The 21165-nt window shown below is 39.0% G+C and overlaps 1 protein-coding gene across 1 annotated transcript; it reads right to left on the minus strand.

The window, feature by feature from the left end:
• Positions 1-2798: 2798 nt before the first annotated feature.
• LOC139742632 (uncharacterized) lies at positions 2799-11117 on the minus strand. Its single transcript, XM_071653156.1, has 8 exons — positions 11039-11117; positions 9666-9722; positions 8818-8944; positions 7992-8081; positions 6853-7055; positions 4942-4984; positions 4269-4389; positions 2799-2900 (listed from the first exon to the last, which is right to left on the minus strand). The coding sequence occupies exons 1-8, from the start codon at positions 11115-11117 to the stop codon at positions 2799-2801; spliced, it is 822 nt and encodes a 273-aa protein (XP_071509257.1).
• Between the last annotated feature and the right edge of the window lie 10048 nt (positions 11118-21165).

A 21165-nucleotide genomic window follows, 5' to 3' on the forward strand; every position in this document is an offset into this window, starting at 1 on the left:
AGGGCAAATCAAAACATGCTAATTGTTATTGCCTCCTGCTCCTCAAGACCTTGATCACACAGAGATGCCAACTTGTCTTACTCTCTAAAATTTTACAGTTTACAGCCTTATTTATGTGTCTGAATAATCCCTTCAAATTTTTACCGATCTACTTCTCTGATTTGTCGGTTTTCATTTTTTTTAAAGTAGCATGACAGCAGAATGGAATTTTTCTTTCAGATGGTGATCAGGCAAATACAATTATAGTGGCAGCAGGAGAAGAATGATATTATCATCAGAAATAGCAACAGTAATAGAAGAGGTAGTACTGGAGGGAGGAAGAAAGTGGAGTGATAAGGAAGAGGGGGAGGGGTAAGAAAAAGAAAAGAGGGATATTAAGTAAGAGTCACAGAGACTGTAGGAGCAACACCTGTGATAGGATCATTTGGAGATGACAGATAAAGCAGAAGCATTAAACAATATACCAGTAATGTGGACATACAAACATTCCCTGTAGCATGACAAGACCACGAAAGGGACTATAGTCTAAAGTTTTCACAGATTAGATATTAATCCAAAAAAAAAAAGAAGATCAGCTCCAGCAACTTAGAATATATGAAAAACAAGTCTACTTTGCCAGCAAACAAATCAAACATGAAAACAAATCAAACAAATGAAACAATTTCCTCTGATACTAAAATGCACTATAGCTTTTATATGGTAGTGACAGAGAATATCTAATGCATAGTTTGCTTACTTGTGCATCTCCCCCAGGCCCCACTGGCATTCCACTCCTTTTAACCCCAGTGGGTGTGGATGGAGATGGGTGTGCCCCTGCTGCACCACTGCTCCCTTTGGAAAGAGGGCGGGTAGAGGCGTGTCCTGGCTCCACCAGAGGCGGGGCAGCAGCAGTTGATGTTGTAGGTTTGATAGTCATCTGATGCATGGTCTTCAGAAGGGATGAACTTGACATTGCAAAATGCTGTGGGTCCTAACAAAGAGATGTTGAAGAGTACAGGATATCACTCATCAAAGTGCATTCAACTTTAATACCTACTGCTTTTAATACTACGAAAAAAAAAAAAAAAGATCCTGAAGCATACTTTCAAGGAATTGTAGAGCCACATCAATATTCATGGATTCTGAAATAAACCAAAAAAATTAAAGCAACAATCTGTCAAATAATACAGGATGACACAACCACACTGAAATGTGGTTGCATGAAATGTGAAAGATACACAAACGATTCCGTAGCTACATACCATGAATTGAGGTAATGATGCATTGCAATGAGTGTGAACATTCTTTCAATGAAAGTGAGTTCAGGAGCTCATGAAGCGCTGTCGTATGTGGCTGCGCTGTGGTTTACTGGATAGTGTGGTTATTAGTGTGTGGCTGTACTGTGGTAAAGTGGATACACCTCTGGACCCTCAAGCACAAGATCCTGAGATTACATCCTGCATGGTTTAGGCCAGTTTTGTGGAAAAGATGTACTATTCACTATGTCCCTCTTGACCCCCATGTATAAATGGATAGGTGACAGTGATAAGTAACAGACTCCTCTGGGAGAGTATATGAAAGAGCTAGGTTACCCTTTGGATGAAATCAACACCACAAAATTTTATCTAAATAATGTGACACATGTGAGAGAATTTCATGCAATAAAAATAACATGCCAATGCCTACCGTGGCTGCTCTACCAGCTGAGAGGAGGTGCTCCCTACCCTCCACGCCAACAGCCCCCTGTACTTTCCCCTGCCTAGACCTTGAAGGGATAAATGGGCTTCTAGGAGGCATGTTGAGGAAGTACTTGCTGGGCTGCTGGGGCCCTGTCACCTTCTGGGCGGTGGCTCCACTAGCCTCACCGGGCGTCACACTGCGAGTATGCACAGGCACCCTCGGTGCACCATGCTTGGTAAGCGGTGCCTGGGAGTTGGTGCTCGGTGCTCTTGCTGGGACCCGCACAGCACAGCGGGCTGGGCTGGCGATCAACAGGGGGATGCGGGGCGAAGGAGGGGGCTGGGCTGTAGGGCTCCCCTTGGACAAGCGCTTTGGCTGATCAGAGGAGCGATGGATGAATTGGCCAAACTTGTACATGCCAGGTTGATTGGAGGATTTATTTTCCTGCCCCTTCCTCCTAGATAAACAATACAGACCATGCAGTATTCAACCAGCACACAGCTGTATAGCATTATCGTCTGTCACTTAGAAAAGATATTAATTGCTTTAAGAGCATTAATTACAACCCAACAGACATCGGAAAAATTTTATGAAACATTTTTGCATTTGAATAGCATTATGTGATACAGTGTAAGTGCAACTAAAGACAAACAATATAATATCAAAAGCTACATTTTTCATGTATGGTATCAAGGCATGAATTGTAAATGTGTGAGTGGGTAATTGCTTCCTTTATAATTGGGCATGGACTAAAAGAATAAATCTATTTCACTTTATCCATCCTGCACTCTGTGTGATTGTAACAAAATTCTATTTGGTGGTCTAATGTTTTCAGAAATTTACTGGCTTGAAAGTCCAATCAAGTTGTGTTCTGCCATCTGCTTTCACCAAGATCTTCATCATATACTTTTATCCAATGGATATCATACAGATATTTATCCACTCTTGGAAGTTTAGAAAATAAACTCCTGATATTACATGTTTCATTTCAATACAAGTGATAATGATCTCAATAAGGTTACATGAGTATTACAGCAAAATGATATCTGGTCAAGAATGTTAATCCCCAGTTCTCTCTCTTTATTTGGTTTGTTTCCTTAAGACTTAGGTTTCTGAAAACCATCATTTCTTGCTTGACTTTACCTGGCCAATTCTTCCTGTTGTGCCTTTTCCCTTTGGATCTTTTCTTGTTCCTTCCTTTTCTTTTCGGCTTCTGCCAGCTGTTTTTCTTCTTCAGCTTTCTTTAAGGACAAATAACAAATCTTACTAATGGCGATAATACAGCAATAGAGATAAATGCATAGCACATACCTTTCACTCATGAAATAACTGCACCTGTGATGAGCACATTCTAATTGACATCTGATTTGTAGATTTATTCTAGTGATGCCTGTAATGATAATGTGCTGTAAGGCAAAGGCATAATGGATGACACTGCATAAAAAAAAAAAAAAGGATTAAAAAGTATACACTGTAAAGACAATAACATTACACCCCACCAATCAACAAGTGTTCACAACCTTCTATGTCCGCTGTTCTGACAATCTGTTCATAGGTGTGTATGTATGTTTCACACAAAACCCAATGAAATACACAAGGCAACATGAGCAAATCCCCCCCCCCCCCCTAACAAAAAAAAAGGAAAAGTAGAAATTACGCAGTGCGTAATATATGTCCCCGCCGGAAGTAGCATTTAGTAGCAAAATGTACAATATAGGTAAAAAGATCAAGGTCAAATGTCAAAGAAGTCAAAGGTCAAAATTCTGTGTAGAAGTTTTGAAGCCCTCACCTAGTGCCATCACATAAAGCAAACGGAATCGAAATCGGGTTAGAAATGGCGAAGGAGTAGCATTTTGTAGCCAATGTACAATATAGGTCAAAGGTCAAAGAAGTCAAAGGTCAAAATTCTGTGTAGAAGTTTTGAAGCCCTCACCTAGTGCCATCACATAAAGCAAACGGAATCGAAATCGGGTTAGAAATGGCGAAGGAGTAGCATTTGGTAGCCAATGTACAATACAGGTAAAAAATCAAGGTCAAAGGTCAAAGAAGTCAAAAGTCAAAATTCTGTGTAGAAGTTTTGAAGCCCTCACCTAGTGCCATCACATAAAGCAAACGGAATCAAAATCGGGTAAGAAATGGCGAAGGAGTAGCATTTTGTAGCCAATGTACAATATAGGTCAAAAATCAAGGTCAAAGGTCAAAGAAGTCAAAGGTCAAAATTCTGTGTAGAAGTTTTGAAGCCCTCACCTAGTGCCATCACATAAAGCAAGCGGAATTGAAATCGGGTTAGAAATGGCGAAGGAGTAGCATTTTGAAGCAAAATGTACAATATAGGTCAAAGGTCAAGGTCAAAGGTCACAACTGAAATTCTGTGTAGAAGTTTCAAAGCTCCCATGTAGTGCTATCATATAAAGCAAACAGAATCAAAATCGGGTTAGAAATGGCGAAGGAGTAGCAAATTGAACATTTTGATCACACACGGACGCACAGACGGACGGACGGACGGACGGACAGACGGACAGACGGACGGACACACAGACACACACACGTACGGAGCCCGTTTCATAGTCCCCTGCTCGAACTCATTCGGCGGGGACAAAAAAATTCACCTTCATAATCTGGATCTGATTTTCTTGCAGTTCCTCAAGCTCTTTCTTTGAAGATGAAATGGAGCACATCAGATCCAGCGTCACCCTTGAATTAGCCATAGTCGACAGCTTCAGCTCCGCACTTTTGTTTGTTGTCATGGAAAACAGAATGGCTGCCTCACTACGGAAGGTCTAAAGATTACTCAAGTTCCCCCCCCCCCCCCCATTTACCTGTTGCTGAAGTTGTTGTTGGGTTTTTCTCTTCTTTTTTTTTTGGAAGAGGGACATTCAAACCAAGGGCCCTCCTCTCAGCCCTGATTACATCTCATTTCTGAGAAGCCTGATACTATAAAAACACATATCATTTTTTTTTTTCTCGTGAGCATAATATCAGAATGATGAACAATGCAAATGTACATTTTATTTTCAATTCTTCCCTGACCAGTATAACAGCCTCAACACATGTCAGTATTTTTTTTTTTCAATCAACATTCCACACAAGCATGCAAATAAACTGTGCTATGCACGAAATACGTTTAGGTTGGTTTGAATATAGAAGTATTAATTGTTCTGTACTTGAATTTTCCAGAAGAGAGAATTTGTGCATTCAAAAATGAATTGTACACTACATAGTTATAAAAAAAGTAAAAATCTTATCTATGCAATTTCACATTGTTTTCATAACATAGGATACATCTTCAGAATGAAGTCATTGATGGTTGGAAAAGGAGATTCACCTAAACAAAGAGAACAGAACAAGGGAAGCATGATTATTACAAACCAGTTTACAAAGACTGAAAGCAATATCAGAACACTACATATTACCACAAATGTTTTGCATGCAACAAATGAGAAGTTTATGGAATAAGATACTGTAACAAAACAGACAACAGCTCAACAGTCCGCATAAGGACTTCAGCCATGCATCAATATTTTCTGGACCAACCACCCTCGAAGAATATGGTTCTTTAGCGATCAAGGCATCACTCTGTTTTGTGGTCATTTGTTTACTTTAATAGGTACATAAAGTCAGATGTACATAGGTGATCCTGCATCTCAAAATCGATAAAAGTTGCCAGGTAAGATTTTTGATTAGCAATTCAATTCTGACAGAGGAAATTTTCTGCATAGAATGACATGCATTTCATTAAGATCAGATATTCATAAACCAGCAAAATCTTAAATGGTAAAAATAGATAGGAATACTTCTCAGACAATTTTATTTATTTATTTGTATTTATTTATTTATTCAGTTTTCTTTACCCAGGGTAGCCCCATCAGTGGTTTACACACTGTTATCCTAGGGGGCCCCGCAACAGAATGACAAAATATAACAGTTCAACAAACACAAAATAACAAATCAAAGACATCCCTTTCTGCATCGTAACATCAACAATGGGATTTGAATTGATGTATTGGATTTATCAATTTGCACAGTGTCACCATTTCTTGTGTGTGGAAGAAAAAACGGATCTATAATTGCAATCACTCTTCATTCTTTAATAACATTCTATTCAAGATTCTAACACACTATCACAGCTGCTGATAGCTGCTTTTACCATTTCTGTGCATGCTCTGAATGCTTACGACATGGGTGGAAATTAAAAAAAAGCAACCAGGCATTCAGATAATCAGTCTTAAAAAAAAGTTAAATACATGTAAATGCCACATGCTTACAAGTTTCAAATAATATGACAGGGTAACTCTGTCAGTAAACACCCAAAAATCAAAATCAACTCAGTTGAACTAAATATTTATTGTCGGGCTCACAAGAACATCAGCCCATGTGACTTTTGGTGGGTATAGTGATGCATGATTATATACAATGCGCAACCATGCATAAACAGCACATGTATAGCCTCATCAACTATCAGGTGAAGATATGAACACAGCATAAAATTGTTACACCCACAAACCGCATTTCTGGTATGCCAAGAATTATTATAGAATATAAATTCCCTAAATGTAGGATTACTTTTTTGCAAACCCTGGCAGCACTATGATGAGGCACATATTTTTGATTTCACTGTACACTGCTAAATCTCTGTGTTTCTAAACATTGTCACCAATATTGGTCACACAGCAAAATCTGCTGCTTCTATGATACTTAAAGAACTCCTGCTTCTAACAAAATATGCTACCTGGTTGCATAAATTAAAAATACAACAAAGCCAGATGTGTACACATAATTTCATCGACATACACACTGCAATTTGTGTTTAAAAATGGGTTTTCATTGCCTCCTTGTGCTTGTGCGATGAAAATATCTTTGTTTTTTATTAATGAAAATTGTTTCTGAAATGCTGAGATATCCAAAAACAAAGTAAAAGAGAGTGGCCGTAATAAAAGTTGAGTCCCACCTTATATTGGGACCTCATTGTTTTTGGATATCTCAACCATTTCAAAACTGATTTTCATCAAATAAACTTAAACTAAATACAAATAAACTAAACCTCTCAGCATTGTATGCTTTTACTACTTCATATAAATGGTTCCTAATTATCTTGCGAAAAATTAATATCTGAATCCCCATCTCAGCCACAATTATATACCACCCCTTAAAGTTTTTTTTGTTTTTTTTTGTCATTTATATTTTTGTACTCACGGGCCTCAATCTCTGCCTCCACTTCCTCTATGCACCCCTGGAGGTGGGTTATCTGAGCCACGCCCTGTTTAATGGCCTCTTTGCGCTGGAGGACCTCCAGCTGCCACTTCTTGAGCTCCTGTGCCAGCTCCTGCTCCATGTACACCTCCTCGTAGGACCGCCAGATGGACTGGTAGTGCTCCAATGTCTGCTCATGCTGCGCACTAAAGTTTTGGGCAAGAAAGGCAGAGAATCAATCTTGAAAGACCTTCCTGTCTCAATTCCTTTTAGAATCAGACTGCTATCCCTGAGAAAGATCGGAATGGTAGCATCCCGAAGAAGGTAGGAATTCAGAGCTTCAATTTGTTAATAGTGCAAAGAGTGTCAACATTTTCAGGTTCTTTCACCATTACTTTTGAAAGATGTTTCATTTTCCACAAAAAGTGAGAAGCAAAAATGACAGAAATGTAACAAACAATATTTTTATTTCTATACACACACAGCCTTGCACATGTAATACTCCTGAGCTTCAAAAGGAGACAGTATACAATCGCAGGGTTTAGATCTTAATGTTACAGTTCAGAAGAAAATAACTTGGTAGTCCAGAGGAATTAGACCAGATACAGGGGCGGATCCAGGAATTCTGTAAAAGGGGGGGGGGGGGGGGGGGGGGGGGGGCGTGACTAATATTTCTGGTGCCACTTCCGGGTTTCATGTCATTGTTTTTCTTTTTATTTCTTTTGTTTTTTACAAAAAATAAAGGGGGGGGGGGCGTGCGCCGGTTGCGCCCCCCTCTGGATCCGCCACTGAGATATATGTAGAGCACACTTGTTGGAATGTGCAATATCACATATTATGCTGTTTTTTTGCTCATCCTGAATATAGAATTGATACTTCATTAACACTTCTCCTACAATTGGTAAGAAATAACAGCAACGATAATGCAATAATAATATGTGCCATAACATGGATATATATGTCAATAAGATAGAAAAACAGATGTCATAATAAATGATTATGCTAAAAATGTAATGATACTGCTAGCTAGAATGTTGATTACAGCAATAATAGCAATTATAATGTCTAATTCTGATGATGATAATAATACTGATAAAGATAATAAACATATTACACACCAACTCGGCAGAGCTTTGACTCACTTCTCTGATTTGAATTTCTTGTCCAGGTCAATGATCTTTACTTCCAGGTTTTCCAGGTGTGCATTGAGGACAGTGGCGTGCTTCTTCAAGCTGAGAGAAAGTCAATGAAGAAAACGAGTCAACCTTGTGGCAATGTCTCAGTCTCCTTGAATAAACTCATACTTTAAAGAAACAAGATGTCTACATTTCTGCTAAAAATTAGCTAGTCAATTGAATGGTGAATCACCCTGATTATATGACAGAGAACCGAAAAGGTATTGCCTAAAGAGTTTTGAAGGATATTGCTTCATAACACAAGGAGAGAGTTGAATTACTGTCCTTTCTTGGGAGTCAAATTATAACCTCATATATATTTTGATGAAAGTTTATATCCATAGACACGCAGTCCAGATATGGCAGATTAGGTAACAATTCCATACCAAGGTAAGTTTGCCAAAAACAAAAGTCTTGCAAATTAAGCAAAGTTTTCCTTGAGAATAAAAGTATTACAAAAGAAAACAGGAGAAAAACATACTGAGGACAATCACGTTTCATATTCCGAGTCTGCATTGCAGACAATACATTGTGGTTAAGCAAAAAATTAAAGTGTTTGTACAGAGTAAGAATAGAAATCATATCACAAGTTTTCGGAGGAAGGCACCAGCACACAAAGGAATCTTCAAAACATTTAGGCCGGCATGTGTTCTTGCTTTACCTGCAACATGATGTGTGCCAAATCACATTAAGCTGAATTATGCAAAGAGTAAATGTAACATTTTACTGTTGGTAACATAAAAGCAATCAAGATGTTCATAATGTTAGGTTGCATCCATGCAGGCAGGCTTGCCTTTCTTTGCTCTCCTTGTTCTGTCTGAACTGCCGGTGGCAATTCTTTGTCTCCTCATCCATTTTCGTCAGTTCTTCCTCCATCCGCCTTATCCCGTCCTGTTTTTCCTTCAGGGAAGCTTCAAGAACTAGGACAACAATGCACACACGGGTATTATGAGCAAAACCAAATTCACAAGAGTCTTACAACAAGATTTTATAAAAACAACAAGGACTTCACAGCAATATGGCAGACTATGAATTTGGTAAGTGGTCTCTATGGCTTTTGTGATTCAACACTCTACGATGTTTTTGCCTTGGGTCAAAAGATTATAATCAGAATTACACTGTACACAGAAGACTACATACTTCTGTTTCATTTCCTAAATTATAGTGAGTTACCTAACAATTTTTCATGTGCAGACTGATGCCCCACGGATAGCCAGCCTCATACTTCAATGACAATGGGGAAACATCTCTTGTGACAGCACATTACAAGCATTATGGATGTAATGTCTTGTATGGCAAATTCAAGACACATATGTTATTCAGAATGTAGCAAACAAAATATGTCATTGTTTCTATATACGTAAACCAAAACTTGATTATGAAAACACATACAGGTACATTCTTTACAAAGTTGATATGTATGGCATGGAATATGCCCATAGAGCAATGTTTGTGCGATGGATGCCAAAGAAACTTGGGAATGAAGTAATGTCTTGTGAGATGCTTTTTTCCCCCACAAACAAGTAGATGAAGAATTCTAATGAAAACTATATTATTCTGAATTCTTTGAACATGAAAAAAATGCTATGGCTGGAATAGATAAAGAATTAAAATCTGTATATAAAAGGAAAGGGAAATTACCAGATATTTGCTGCTGTTCCTTTTCAAGCTCCCTTAGCTGCTGCTTCTTCTCAAATTCTGTAAAAGAATTTCAGAAAACGAGTAAGTTGGTACTGCATGTTTACATTCAAGTGTAGTAGATTTTGCATTCTACATATATGTTAACTATGTCTAGTCAGCATGCAAAGTATTTCCTGGTAACAAAATACTGATGATACAAAATGCACACTCACATACATAACAGGGTGTGACAGTATGTTGGCAAAGGTAACACCCGAGGCACAGACTGTGATTATCTTTTGCATTTATCAAGTTGCTTCCTTTTACACAATTAAAGTATTAATGTTTCAGTGAGCATGTATGCCTCAACGGTGTCATGTAGCCATGTGCTAATGATGATAAACTGAGGTTGTCATTATCAGAATACAGCACAGAGGACAGAATGAAAACAAAGATTCCATTAGCATTCATTCTGTAGTACTTGGGAGTGGTAACATGAGTACATGTAGGTCCCAGGTTCCTATAACTTTTCTGTTTCAATACACCATGGTCATAAAATGTGCAATTGAATACTGCTCTCTATTTGGAATCATTTGGAAGTAATGCTGTAGAACATGCATTTTGGCAAAATGCAGTCACAGAGTGTGAAATATCACTAGTGAAAAATGTAGCATCAAAGACAGTACAATGAGAACAAAGTTACCATTGTATTGTATTCATTTTTACAGTTATGACTGAGATCACAAGTGAAGGTTTAGGTTTATTTCCTATTTCAGGGGCAGATCCAGGAATTCCGTGAAGGGGAGGCACCTTTACAAAATTAAAGGGGGCACCAGCAGCCCCCCATTTTTTCTTTTTATTTCTTTTGTTTTAACAAAAGATAAAGGGGGGGGGGGGGGCGCCCGGTGCGCCCCCCTCTGGATCCGCCACTGTATTTGACAATGCAGGGGTGTGAGAGTACTTGCAGATCAAAATCTAAAAAAAAAAAAAATGAAGCTTATGAACAGAAATTCATTTGAAATGACAAAAAGTCTGAAAAATGGGTTTAAGGTAGTGTAAGAAAAAAAAATCACAAATCAGACTACTTTGAACTCTCAGATCGATAATAATTCTCTTAACCCGTTAAGGACTGATTTTGCTACAACACACATTTCCCATAGACACTTGCACGAGTATACTCGGGACTTGTCCTCAACGGGTTAATGTAAATGTCCCCAAAATCTTGCAAAGTTCATCACCAATCCTTTTATGTGGGCACCACTATAGAAATTTGTCAACAAAATTCACATTGTTCAATACTACAGTTGTGTAAGACTGCTAAACAGGCATTTTGAGCACTTTATAATTGCATAATGAGGATCTAGCTGTCTCCACAAATATAAAGTTACACAAACCAAGATTATGAATGGCCCTGTCCAAGTCCTCTGTGTCCACAGTCATAGCTGAGCTCTTGGCAACAAACTGAGATGCCATTGCTGCTTCAATGTTCGATCTTTGATTTGTGGAATGTGGTGCTGAGATTTCTTTCCTGTAGAAGATAATGATGAACAATTTGCAGATTGTGATTACTTCATCTGGGCACCGTTTCATGAAAGTTATCATCAGCCCTGACAAGCTGTCACTTTCTGACAATCATCATGGTAACAGTCAGATGCCAGAGCTCTCAGCCAATCAAAACCAAGGATTTTACTGAAGTTGCCAGAGACTGACAACTTGTCAGGGCTGACAATTTTCATGAAACGCAGAGACTCCAACCCCAAGCACCTTCTGATCTGGAGATTCTCCCGCCTGAAAGCCCTAGCAAACGGGAGACTCCAAGTTTATGATCATGTGCACGAAGCGCGAACTTCCTTGCGGCCGGGGTCCACGGCCCGCAAGGGCCCTGGAAGCTCTAGGGTTCTCGATGCGCTCTCATGCTATCTAAGGCTTATTTTTCAACATACTATGGCAATAAGTAAGAAATCCTTTCCAATGGGAGACACAGAGCCAGGGCGGGAGAAATTTAATCTAAAGTGGGAGAACAGGAGATTTTGCCAAAATGGGCTTTCGGCGGGAGATCTCCCGTCGCGAAAGCGGAAGAGTTGGAGTCTCTGGAAACGGTGCCCAGATGTAACAATGCAATGAATCCACAGCTTGCCTCTCAAGTTGTAATTTAAAGGGATAGTTTTTGTGACATATAATATTTATGACATGTCTTTAAGGTGATGCAAGTACTTGTACCTTTTGTGATTCTTAATTATGGTGAAATCTGAATCTGATCTACCACATTTGCTACATTGTTGTTGCTGGGTCCAACAACAACAACAAAAAAACCTGAAATTGTTCTTTAGAAGGTTAAGCATGAACTTCTGACTCTGATGTGTCTGAAAACAAAAACCAAAGAGGAACACACACATGCAGATCCTACACATAAATCTTTTGAAGAAGGATGTTCCTGATTAAGTGAAATAGAAAGTAGATACCGTACATGTAGTTCTAGACTTATTCCACTAGCACCTAGGCCTACTAGATGCTTGTCTCTAGTCTCTATAGACTACTACAGATTGACTATAGACCACAGCTGAGCCAGAGGTCTGTCCACAAGAGATGTCTAATGTCAGATCTACACTCAAGACATGTCTTATTGTCTTAGACCCAGCATAGCTCACCATAAACCACCTACACCCAGACACCAAAGACATAGAAAGTAAAGTCAGTGGCTCCTTTCTTTATCTTCTCTGCAACAACACTCACCCTTGGGTCAACAAACACTAGAATCTAGACATGGGCCTAGGTCTAGAAGAGGCAGAGGACGTACAACTTGTCACGATATAGACACGATCTAGACATAGGCCTAGAGTAAACACCTAAAACTCGAAATCACCAGGAAAGCAAAACCACACATAGACTTCCAATAAAAACACAACAGCTCAGGTTTGATATAGTCTACTCTACAATGCAATGACAATAGACTCTATTATGGTTTTCCAGTGTGCATAAGATATTAACATGATTATGAAGATGTCACATTCAACTATATTAGGGTTCTAATCTATATCATAATTAATTTGGCATAGATCTAGCCTGAACAGACGACGTGCTTCGCACGGCTACTTACACAGCGACTGGGCTGTGTATAGACGTCTAACGTTAGTTAGCATAGTATAGATCTATGTACTAGACGTAGGCCTACCGGTAGTTAGTTTATCAATAGTGCTCTATGTGATTATGCATCGCAAAACCCAACAAATAGTTTGATTAGTTGCACACCTGGTGATATTACATGAGAACTCAAAATAGGTCTAGTTCTTCTAGATCTAGGGTCTAGGTGAAATGGGTCAAGACAGATAGATCTACTCGTAGTACTACTCCCTAGGTCTCGATCCAACGTTAGTCAATCTACAGTTTTTTTTAAATATTTTCTGAAAGAACTAAGGTCTATTCTTCTTCTACAAAGACCTCGGCCTTGATCTAGGGGTCTAACATTAGATAAATAGATCTTGAAACTATTAAACGTTACAGTTTGAGATCATAAAATTAAAGGGGAATTAAGTTTTTTTTTTTGTGCAGTTTTTCTAACATTGTTAGAACTCTTGTTTGTAGGATAAGACCGTAGGCCTAGTGTCTAAACTGTGTGCAATTTGAAATGGTAGAACTTGTCTAATGTTATGTCTTAACTACTTAAGACTGAGGCCTCTTTTCATTTCTTAAAAACCCTCCCTTGCTTTTGGCGTAGACCACACTCTACATTTTCAACAAGGCAAAGGGGCATCTAACGTTAGATCTATAAATGTTAGATCTAACGTTAGGTTGTAATGTATCTAACCTAACACATAGATGCTCGTGGGTAGTCCAATGGTTAGATCTAACTTTTGAAAGGATGATATCACCGCATTATAAGAATATAACCGTTAACTGCTAACGTTAGAACTAGATTAAGATTTGGCACAAGCTAACGTTAGTGACTTAGTCATTAATACTAACTTGGTTAGACTTAGATCATCATGAATAGGTGTTTCTACAAATCAACGCAAGTGTCACGTGTTAAATTTAGTAAGAAGACTCAACACATGCAAAATTTCAGCCTCTTAGACCCAACAATTCACTGACTGAATTGACTGTAAGCATCGTTGCACAGATGCGCAGCGCAGTAAGATTATCAAGCACTTAAGTTGGATCTAAAACGTTAAATAGATCCCAAACGATAAGGGCCTCTTGCGAGTCTTGGCCCAACATGGGGAGTCTTTACGACGCCTATGCCCCGTGGAGCATCTTCACAGAGTAGAACCCATAGCATAGGGCCTACGTATTTGATGTGGGAGCTTCACGTTCGGGCTGCTGGTCGCAGTTAACGGTCTCCGGGGCTACAGTTAACGATGCCGCTAACGACTAGAATCTACGCCCAGCCTACAAATACGTGGTCGTTAGTTTCCAGAATGTGTAACGTATTTTCTTTCCATTACAAAGTCCAATTGTATTGAGTGATACGTTCATTTTGAAGCATATAGAGTCTGCTCTTTTAGAATCAATGTCTGGCGACCTTTTAGTGGTTTTGTGATGCAGAGGGCAGAGTTGACCGAAAGATCGGTCTGTATCTGTCCGTCGGGGAATGTTCCGCGGAGACTGCGTCTGGCTTCACGGATCCCCTCCGTATACAGACCGAAGTCAATGATTGCGGCTCCTGTGTGGAGCAGTCGCGCACAGATCAAACGTTACGATAAACCAAATTTCAGACAGCTTTTTTACATTCAAACAAGTATGACATGACATGACACATTATGCAGCAATATTTGGGATAAATTTCTCACATTGTGCAATCGAAATACTCACATAACCTCGGTTATAATGCAGAAATTTTATCGATATCGCAACATCGCCGTTCGCGAGCAGTAAGTCGCCATTTTGAATCTGTAACAATTGCTAAGCCAATCACATGCGAGGTACGTGTTTTAGTAAAACAAACACGTAGAAACTACCTCGCATGTGATTGGCTAATAGATTCATAGTGTATGTTTCTGCAGTTTGAATGTGACGACGCGACAGGCTGTGTTTTACGTTGAAAATTCTCCTAAAATGTTGGATTATTCATTAATCTGGTGAGTGTAACGTATTCTTAAAAAAATCATTTCACCATACAAGCTTAAATTTGCCGACCTAGGGCCGTGATTTAGACGCAATCGAGAAGGGTGAGGTACCTCACCCAATTTTCCATAGAGACAGTGGTTAAGAACATCCACACAGCAATGGGTACTGCAACCTTCCGTCTGTCTACGGAGGACAGCGTTAATGGCAAAATATAAAAGAGTCCTCCGGACAGACGGATCTTTCTGTCTAAGGGCAGAGTCACTATAATATGCAAATTGATAAAGCCACAGCATAGCAGCCGGCGCCGGCCTCGCTTGTTTCTGTGTGAGCGGCGGCGTGGATCACTGACTCGTGCGTCGACGACTACGAGCCGCAGGCCTACGTTAGTAGCCGTAGGGCGCTCCATACATGATTGACTCCACTGTCAGTGTCAGTGTAAGCATCGCTTTCGGAAAGTTGATGCTAACCTTAGAAACCATAATACTCACTTTATTCTTGCCTTTACCGATCCAGCGTTACAAACAATCAAACAGTTTATAGTGTGAGAATAAAAAGTTTCGGATAAAATTTACCAACGATATGAGCCACCATTCATCATCCGTCGTGCGTGAGACGTGCGTGTGTGTGTGCATGTGTGTGTGGTTACTATCGATCGATATACGTCCGTCGGTGATATCGCGATATTATGAGCGGCGATGAAGAATCGTTCATCTACGATACTAATTTAGTAGATGTGGATTTCATACGTTCGCGGAGGTGGGTAGAAGCTGCACCCCTACCAAACTTTTTTTTTCTTTTTGCTAAGAAAACATAATGAAACAAAACCAAAAGAATTCTCATGAGGGTTCTGCCCGAGAACTGGGGCCGGTCTTATAAAGACTTGTGATAGAAATCAATCACAAGTTTCTTGTGAGCTGCAATGCAAGTTGGCGATTGATTTGGGGACTTGTGATTGATTTAACAGGGCCCTGGAAGGGGAGGCCTTGGGGGAGGACGGAGAATATTATTTCACCCGTCATCCAAGTGCAACTACCGGTACTCAGTATTCCCCCTACAATACACGCTAAAAATAAATAGATAAATAGATGGATAAATTAATAAAAGAATCAAAAAATAACAAAATTGATACATTGATTAATAAATAAATGAATAAATAAATAAATAAATAATGCAGTGGCACCTGGTTAGCAAGCAAACAGTAGGCCTTTGAGATAATATGAAGAGTTTTTATAGCCAAATTAGCTGCAATTACAGAATTACTATGTCTCTCATTAAAGCATGGTAGTCATTATGTTTCATTGAATTATCTAAAAATAATGGCAACACATACATTGTACACTGGGATTCCCATGACGATCAGCAATAACTGGGCCTTCAAAAGCTACACTCTACTGAGAGCGTGTTCTAATAATTTGTGTTGTAAAGATGACTAGTGCACAATAACACACAAAGACATCTGCATTTCATTCAAATAGATCAGATTTTATTCATAACCAATCAAAAAAATAAGGTGATGAAGGCCTACCGATATTTCAAAAGTGCAGTTATATATGCAGAGAAGATTGTACAGATTCCACTGGAATCCCTGTGTGTAGTGTTTCCCAAAAAACCTCTTGTGACTTTTAAAGGACACTTTAACACACATGAGGATTTAGTGAATGCAGCAATACTAGTATAACACATTATCAGCGAAAGTTTGAGGAAAATCAGACAATCCGTTCAAAGGTTATGAATTTTTAAAGTTTTTACACAGTCACTGCTGGATCAGAAGACTACTACAGTGTATGACGTCACATGCGTAGAATAAAATGATAATAATAATAATAATAGTGGCTACTTGTATAGCGCACAGGTCCACTTTTCAGTGCTCATGGCGCTTCAAAAATGAAAAGATATCATATATTTACATGCATATATATATATTCAAACATTTCAACAAATACTCTCTAAAAAAAATCGAGTGAAAATATTCACTCTTAAAGGAGTGAATACAAAAAAGAGTGAATTTAGAGTGAAATTGGAGTGAATTTCGAGTGAAAATGTTCATATTCACTCATTTTGGAGTGACCTCAGGGATCACTCGAAGATTTTGGAGTGATCCCTGACGTCACTCTAAAACGAGTGAAAATGAACATTTTCACTCAAAATTCACTCCAATTTCACTCTAAATTCACTCTTTTTTGTATTCACTCGTTTAAGAGTGAAAATTTTCACTCGATTGTTTTTAGAGAGTAAGGAAATGGTAAACAAAAACAATATATACCAAATAAAGAATACAACATATACCAATTAAAAATACAATATTGATCCAATATTAATGACATACAGCAATTACAGTCCTCAGTATGAAAGGAACAGATAAGTTTTAAGTTTGGATTTGAATGACTCTGTCGATGACAGTTCCCTTAACTGAAGAGGTAACTGATTCCACAATTTTGGTCCCATAACGGAAAAAGCACGATCACCATGTGTATGTTTTACTCTGGGTGTTTGAAGTAAGAATGCATCCGATGATGAACGTAGCCTTCGTGTCGGAATGTATTTTCGAACAGAATTACTTATGTATATTGGGGAAAAAGAATGAACTGAATGATACTAATAACAGAATCTTGAAAATAATCCTTTTTTCTACAGGTAACCAATGTAAGGAATGGAGAACTGGTGACATGGAATCAAACTTATTAGTAAAAGTTAACAATCGGGCAGCAGAATTTTGCAACCGTTGAAGTTTTGTGACATCTTTTTTTGAAAGATTACACAACAATGAATTCGAAAAATCCAACCGAGAAGAAATCAATCATGAATAAGTATCTCAGCTGCAGATTTAGACAAATATTTCCTTATGAAACTTAAATTACGCAACTGATATCGAACATTCCGCTGAATATGAGTTACATGACTTCTGAAATGACATTTCCTGATCAAATATGACACCTAAATTACGGGCTGTTTTCGACGGAGTAATGCAAGTGCTACCGATGTTGACATGACATGACTGATAATCAACTTTGCTTAACATATGCTTTGATCCCAATAACAGAAACTCAGATTTATCATCATTTAGTTTAAGGCCATTGGATGTAAGCCAGATTTTCAGCTTTTGCAAGCATGCTTCGAGTTTTGCATTGGCAGATGACGATGAAGACACAGTGGGTTTAAAAGACAAAATATAGTTGTATATCATCCGCATAACAATGATAACTAATACAATGCTAGCAAATACTTCACTAATTGGTTGCATATACAGAGAAAAAAGCAGCGGGCCTCCAACAGAACCTTGAGGTACACCAAACTTTGTCATAGTTTTACAAGAGGTAGAATCACTAATTCTGACATAATGAGATCGATCACATAAGTAGGATATAAACCAATCAAGAACAGTTCCTTTGATGCCCAAATATCTCAGTCGTTGAATCAGAATAGCATGATCGACTGTGTCAAAAGCTGAGCTCATATCAAGCATGATAAGAGCAGTGATGTTACCACTATCTAATTCTCTGAACACAATATCTGATAAGTTGACTAACAGTGTTTCTACACTATGACCAGGCTTGTACGCAGATTGAAATGAATCAAGCAATTCATTATCTTGCAGATACATTGTCAGTTGTGAGAAAACAACCTTTTCAAGCAATTTACTTAAATAAGGTAAATTTGAAATTGGGCGGTAATTTTTTAGACACTCCTGATCTAAGCCTGCTTTTTTCAAAGTTGGATGAATAACTGCTTTTTTTACACACCTGTGGAACTACACCTAATCTCAGGCTAGCATTCATGATTCTTGTGATAACGGGTGCTAAAACTTTGCCACACTTCTTAACCAAATCTGTTGGGATTGGATCAAGTTCACATGATTTGTTAGGTGAGTTCTTAATAAGCTTTTCTATCCTAACAGTGACAGACTGAAACTCACTCAATTCTGACTTGACTTCACATACAATGTCATTTGGCTGTTCACAACGAGTTGGGAAACTCCGTTGGATTGCCACAATTTTATCAATGAAATATTGATTAAAACAATTGGCTAACTCAACTTGATCACCATGAGTGAGGTGTTCTGGGAGATCGCTGTTTTCGGTAAAGGAGATCGCTGTTTTCGGTAAAGTAAAGCATTAGCAACTTTGTACAACTTCTTTGCATCTTTCCCACAATCCGTAACCTTTTTTGAATGATATTGTAACTTAGCATCTTTAATCAAGGCATTTACACATCGCCTTTGCGCATGATACATCTGCTTGTGAATCTCCAGTTTTGTGGAACTTGACTTCCTTTCTAACTGTCTGCGAAGCAGTTTTGCTTGAGCTATTTCTGGGGTATACCATTCAGTATTGGGGTGTATTGTGACCTTGATTCGTTTCTCAGGTGCCAACTTATCAAGGAATGATGTTAAAAGGAAAATATAAAGAGAATTCCACAAAATTTCATTTTTTGAAAAAAGTACACATTCCCTTGACTCGCTACTGACATAATGCTAAGGGTAATATTACTCCCCCTGCCTTCTGAAAGAGACAAGTCAAGTGCTCTATTATTATACGAGAAAACTGAAAATATGTTGAATTTTCCTTATACTTTCCTTATTATCCTTCTATGCGTGTGACATCACAAGCTGTAGTAGTCTTCTCATCCAGCAATGGAGGCACTGAAACTTCAAAAATTCATAACTTTTGAACAGATAGTCCAATTTTCCTCAAACTTTCACTGATGTGATCTACTGATATTGCTGCATTCTCTCAGTCCTTGTATGAGAAGGTAGACTTTCCCATTAAGTACATGTAACTGCTGTTACTGAACTCATGACATAGGCGTACCCAGGATTTTTTAGAGGGGGGTGTTCAGTGGCGTACCGTGGGTCAAGACATTGGGGGGGGGGGGGGGGGGGGCGCACCTCATGGAAGCAACATCAGAATTGCATAACTGTACAATTGAATGCGAGCGAGCGGAGCGAGCGAGCTTGAAAATTTTGACATCTTACAGTCCCCAAACTGCCGTTTGTAGCTATATATGATAATAATAATAATAATAATAATAATGATATATATATATAAATATATATATATATATAATATATATATATATATATATATATATATATATTTATATATATATATATATATATATTTGCTTTGGAAATTAAGGGGGTTGCACCGGGCGCATCAGGAGAATGGCATAACGATTAAATGCGAGCGAGCTTGAAAATTTTGACATTTTAAGTCCCCAAACTGCCGTTTGTAGCTATATTTTTTCGCTTTAGAAATTAAGGGGAGAGGGCGCACCGGGCGCAACCGCTGGTAATTACTGACAGCAACATCAGGAGAATTGCATAACGATTAAATGCGAGCGAGCGAAGCGAGCGAGCTTGAAAATTTTGACATTTTACAGTCCCCAAACTGCCGTTTGTAGCTATATTTTTTCTCTTTAGAAATTAAGGGGAGGGGGCGCACCGGGCGCAACTACTGGCAATTACTGACAGCAACATCAGGAGAATTGCATAACGATTAAATGCGAGCGAGCGAAGCGAGCGAGCTTGAAAATTTTGACATTTTACAGTCCCCAAACTGCCGTTTGTAGCTATATTTTTTCGCTTTAGAAATCAAGGGGAGGGGGCGCACCGGGCGCAACTGCTGGCAATAATTACTGACAGCAACATCAGGAGAATTGCATAACGATTAAATGCGAGCGAGCGAAGCGAGCGCACTGGCGTAGCCAGGGGGGGGCGATGGGGGCGGTCGCCCCCCCCTAAGATTTGGACCGGGGATTTGGGAGGCGGAAAAAAAAATGCGTGTATACTATATGCATGCACATGAAGCGGGTCTCCTTTGCAACCTTTCATCAAATAAGATTTTTTTTTTTGGAATATTTCACTCAAAGTGTGCACCAGATCGTTGAATTTCAATTCAAAATATGCAAAATCTCTCGTGCTTGGGAGGGGGTATCCCCCTCCCAAACCCTCCCCCTCTGCGCCTCTTTCCCTAGCTAAGTACACTTTTTAGATTTACAAAAAATTATGAATAATTCTGAGTGCACAAGACTTATCACTTATATTCCGAAAACTCAAGGTTCCTTCATGTATAAGGGGAATTTCCCCTTTTAATCGACCCTTTCCTCCCTCAGCCCCCCCCCCCCATTTTTTTTTTTTTTGTGATTTCCCAAATGTTGATTCCATCAAATATGCGTATACGAGATATCTCAATTTCAACCTTAAAAAGGCAAAAGCTCCATTGGAAGGGAAGGGTGGAGATAACACTCGCCAACGCCTTCTCCCTGCTCGCCCCCCCCCCCCCCCCCCCGCCATGCATAGAAGTAGACTGTGGCTATACCCAGATCGCTTTATTTCAATTCTAAAAACGCAATAAGCTCCACGAGCGGGAGGGGGAATCCCCCTTCCCCTAAGCTCTACCTCACTAGACTTTATACATACACACAGATGGTTCACATTTGGAATAAGAGCTAAATTCCG

The sequence above is a fragment of the Diadema antillarum genome, unplaced genomic scaffold (genome assembly GCF_040938485.1).
Source record: "Diadema antillarum isolate AM-2024a unplaced genomic scaffold, OU_Dant_1.0 seq00001010_RagTag, whole genome shotgun sequence".
In the NCBI taxonomy this organism is placed as follows: Eukaryota; Metazoa; Echinodermata; class Echinoidea; order Diadematoida; family Diadematidae; genus Diadema; species Diadema antillarum.

Coding starts and splice junctions, on each gene's coding strand:
- LOC139742632 (XM_071653156.1), bottom strand. CDS start 11,117: ATGGCATCTCAGTTTGTTGCCAAGAGCTCAGCTATGACTGTGGACACA. Junction 4,985..6,852: donor GGAGGCAGAGATTGAGGCCC/GTGAGTACAAAA, acceptor CTCTTTGTTTAG/GTGAATCTCCTTTTCCAACC. Junction 2,901..4,268: donor ATCAGATCCAGATTATGAAG/GTGAATTTTTTT, acceptor TTGTCCTTAAAG/AAAGCTGAAGAAGAAAAACA.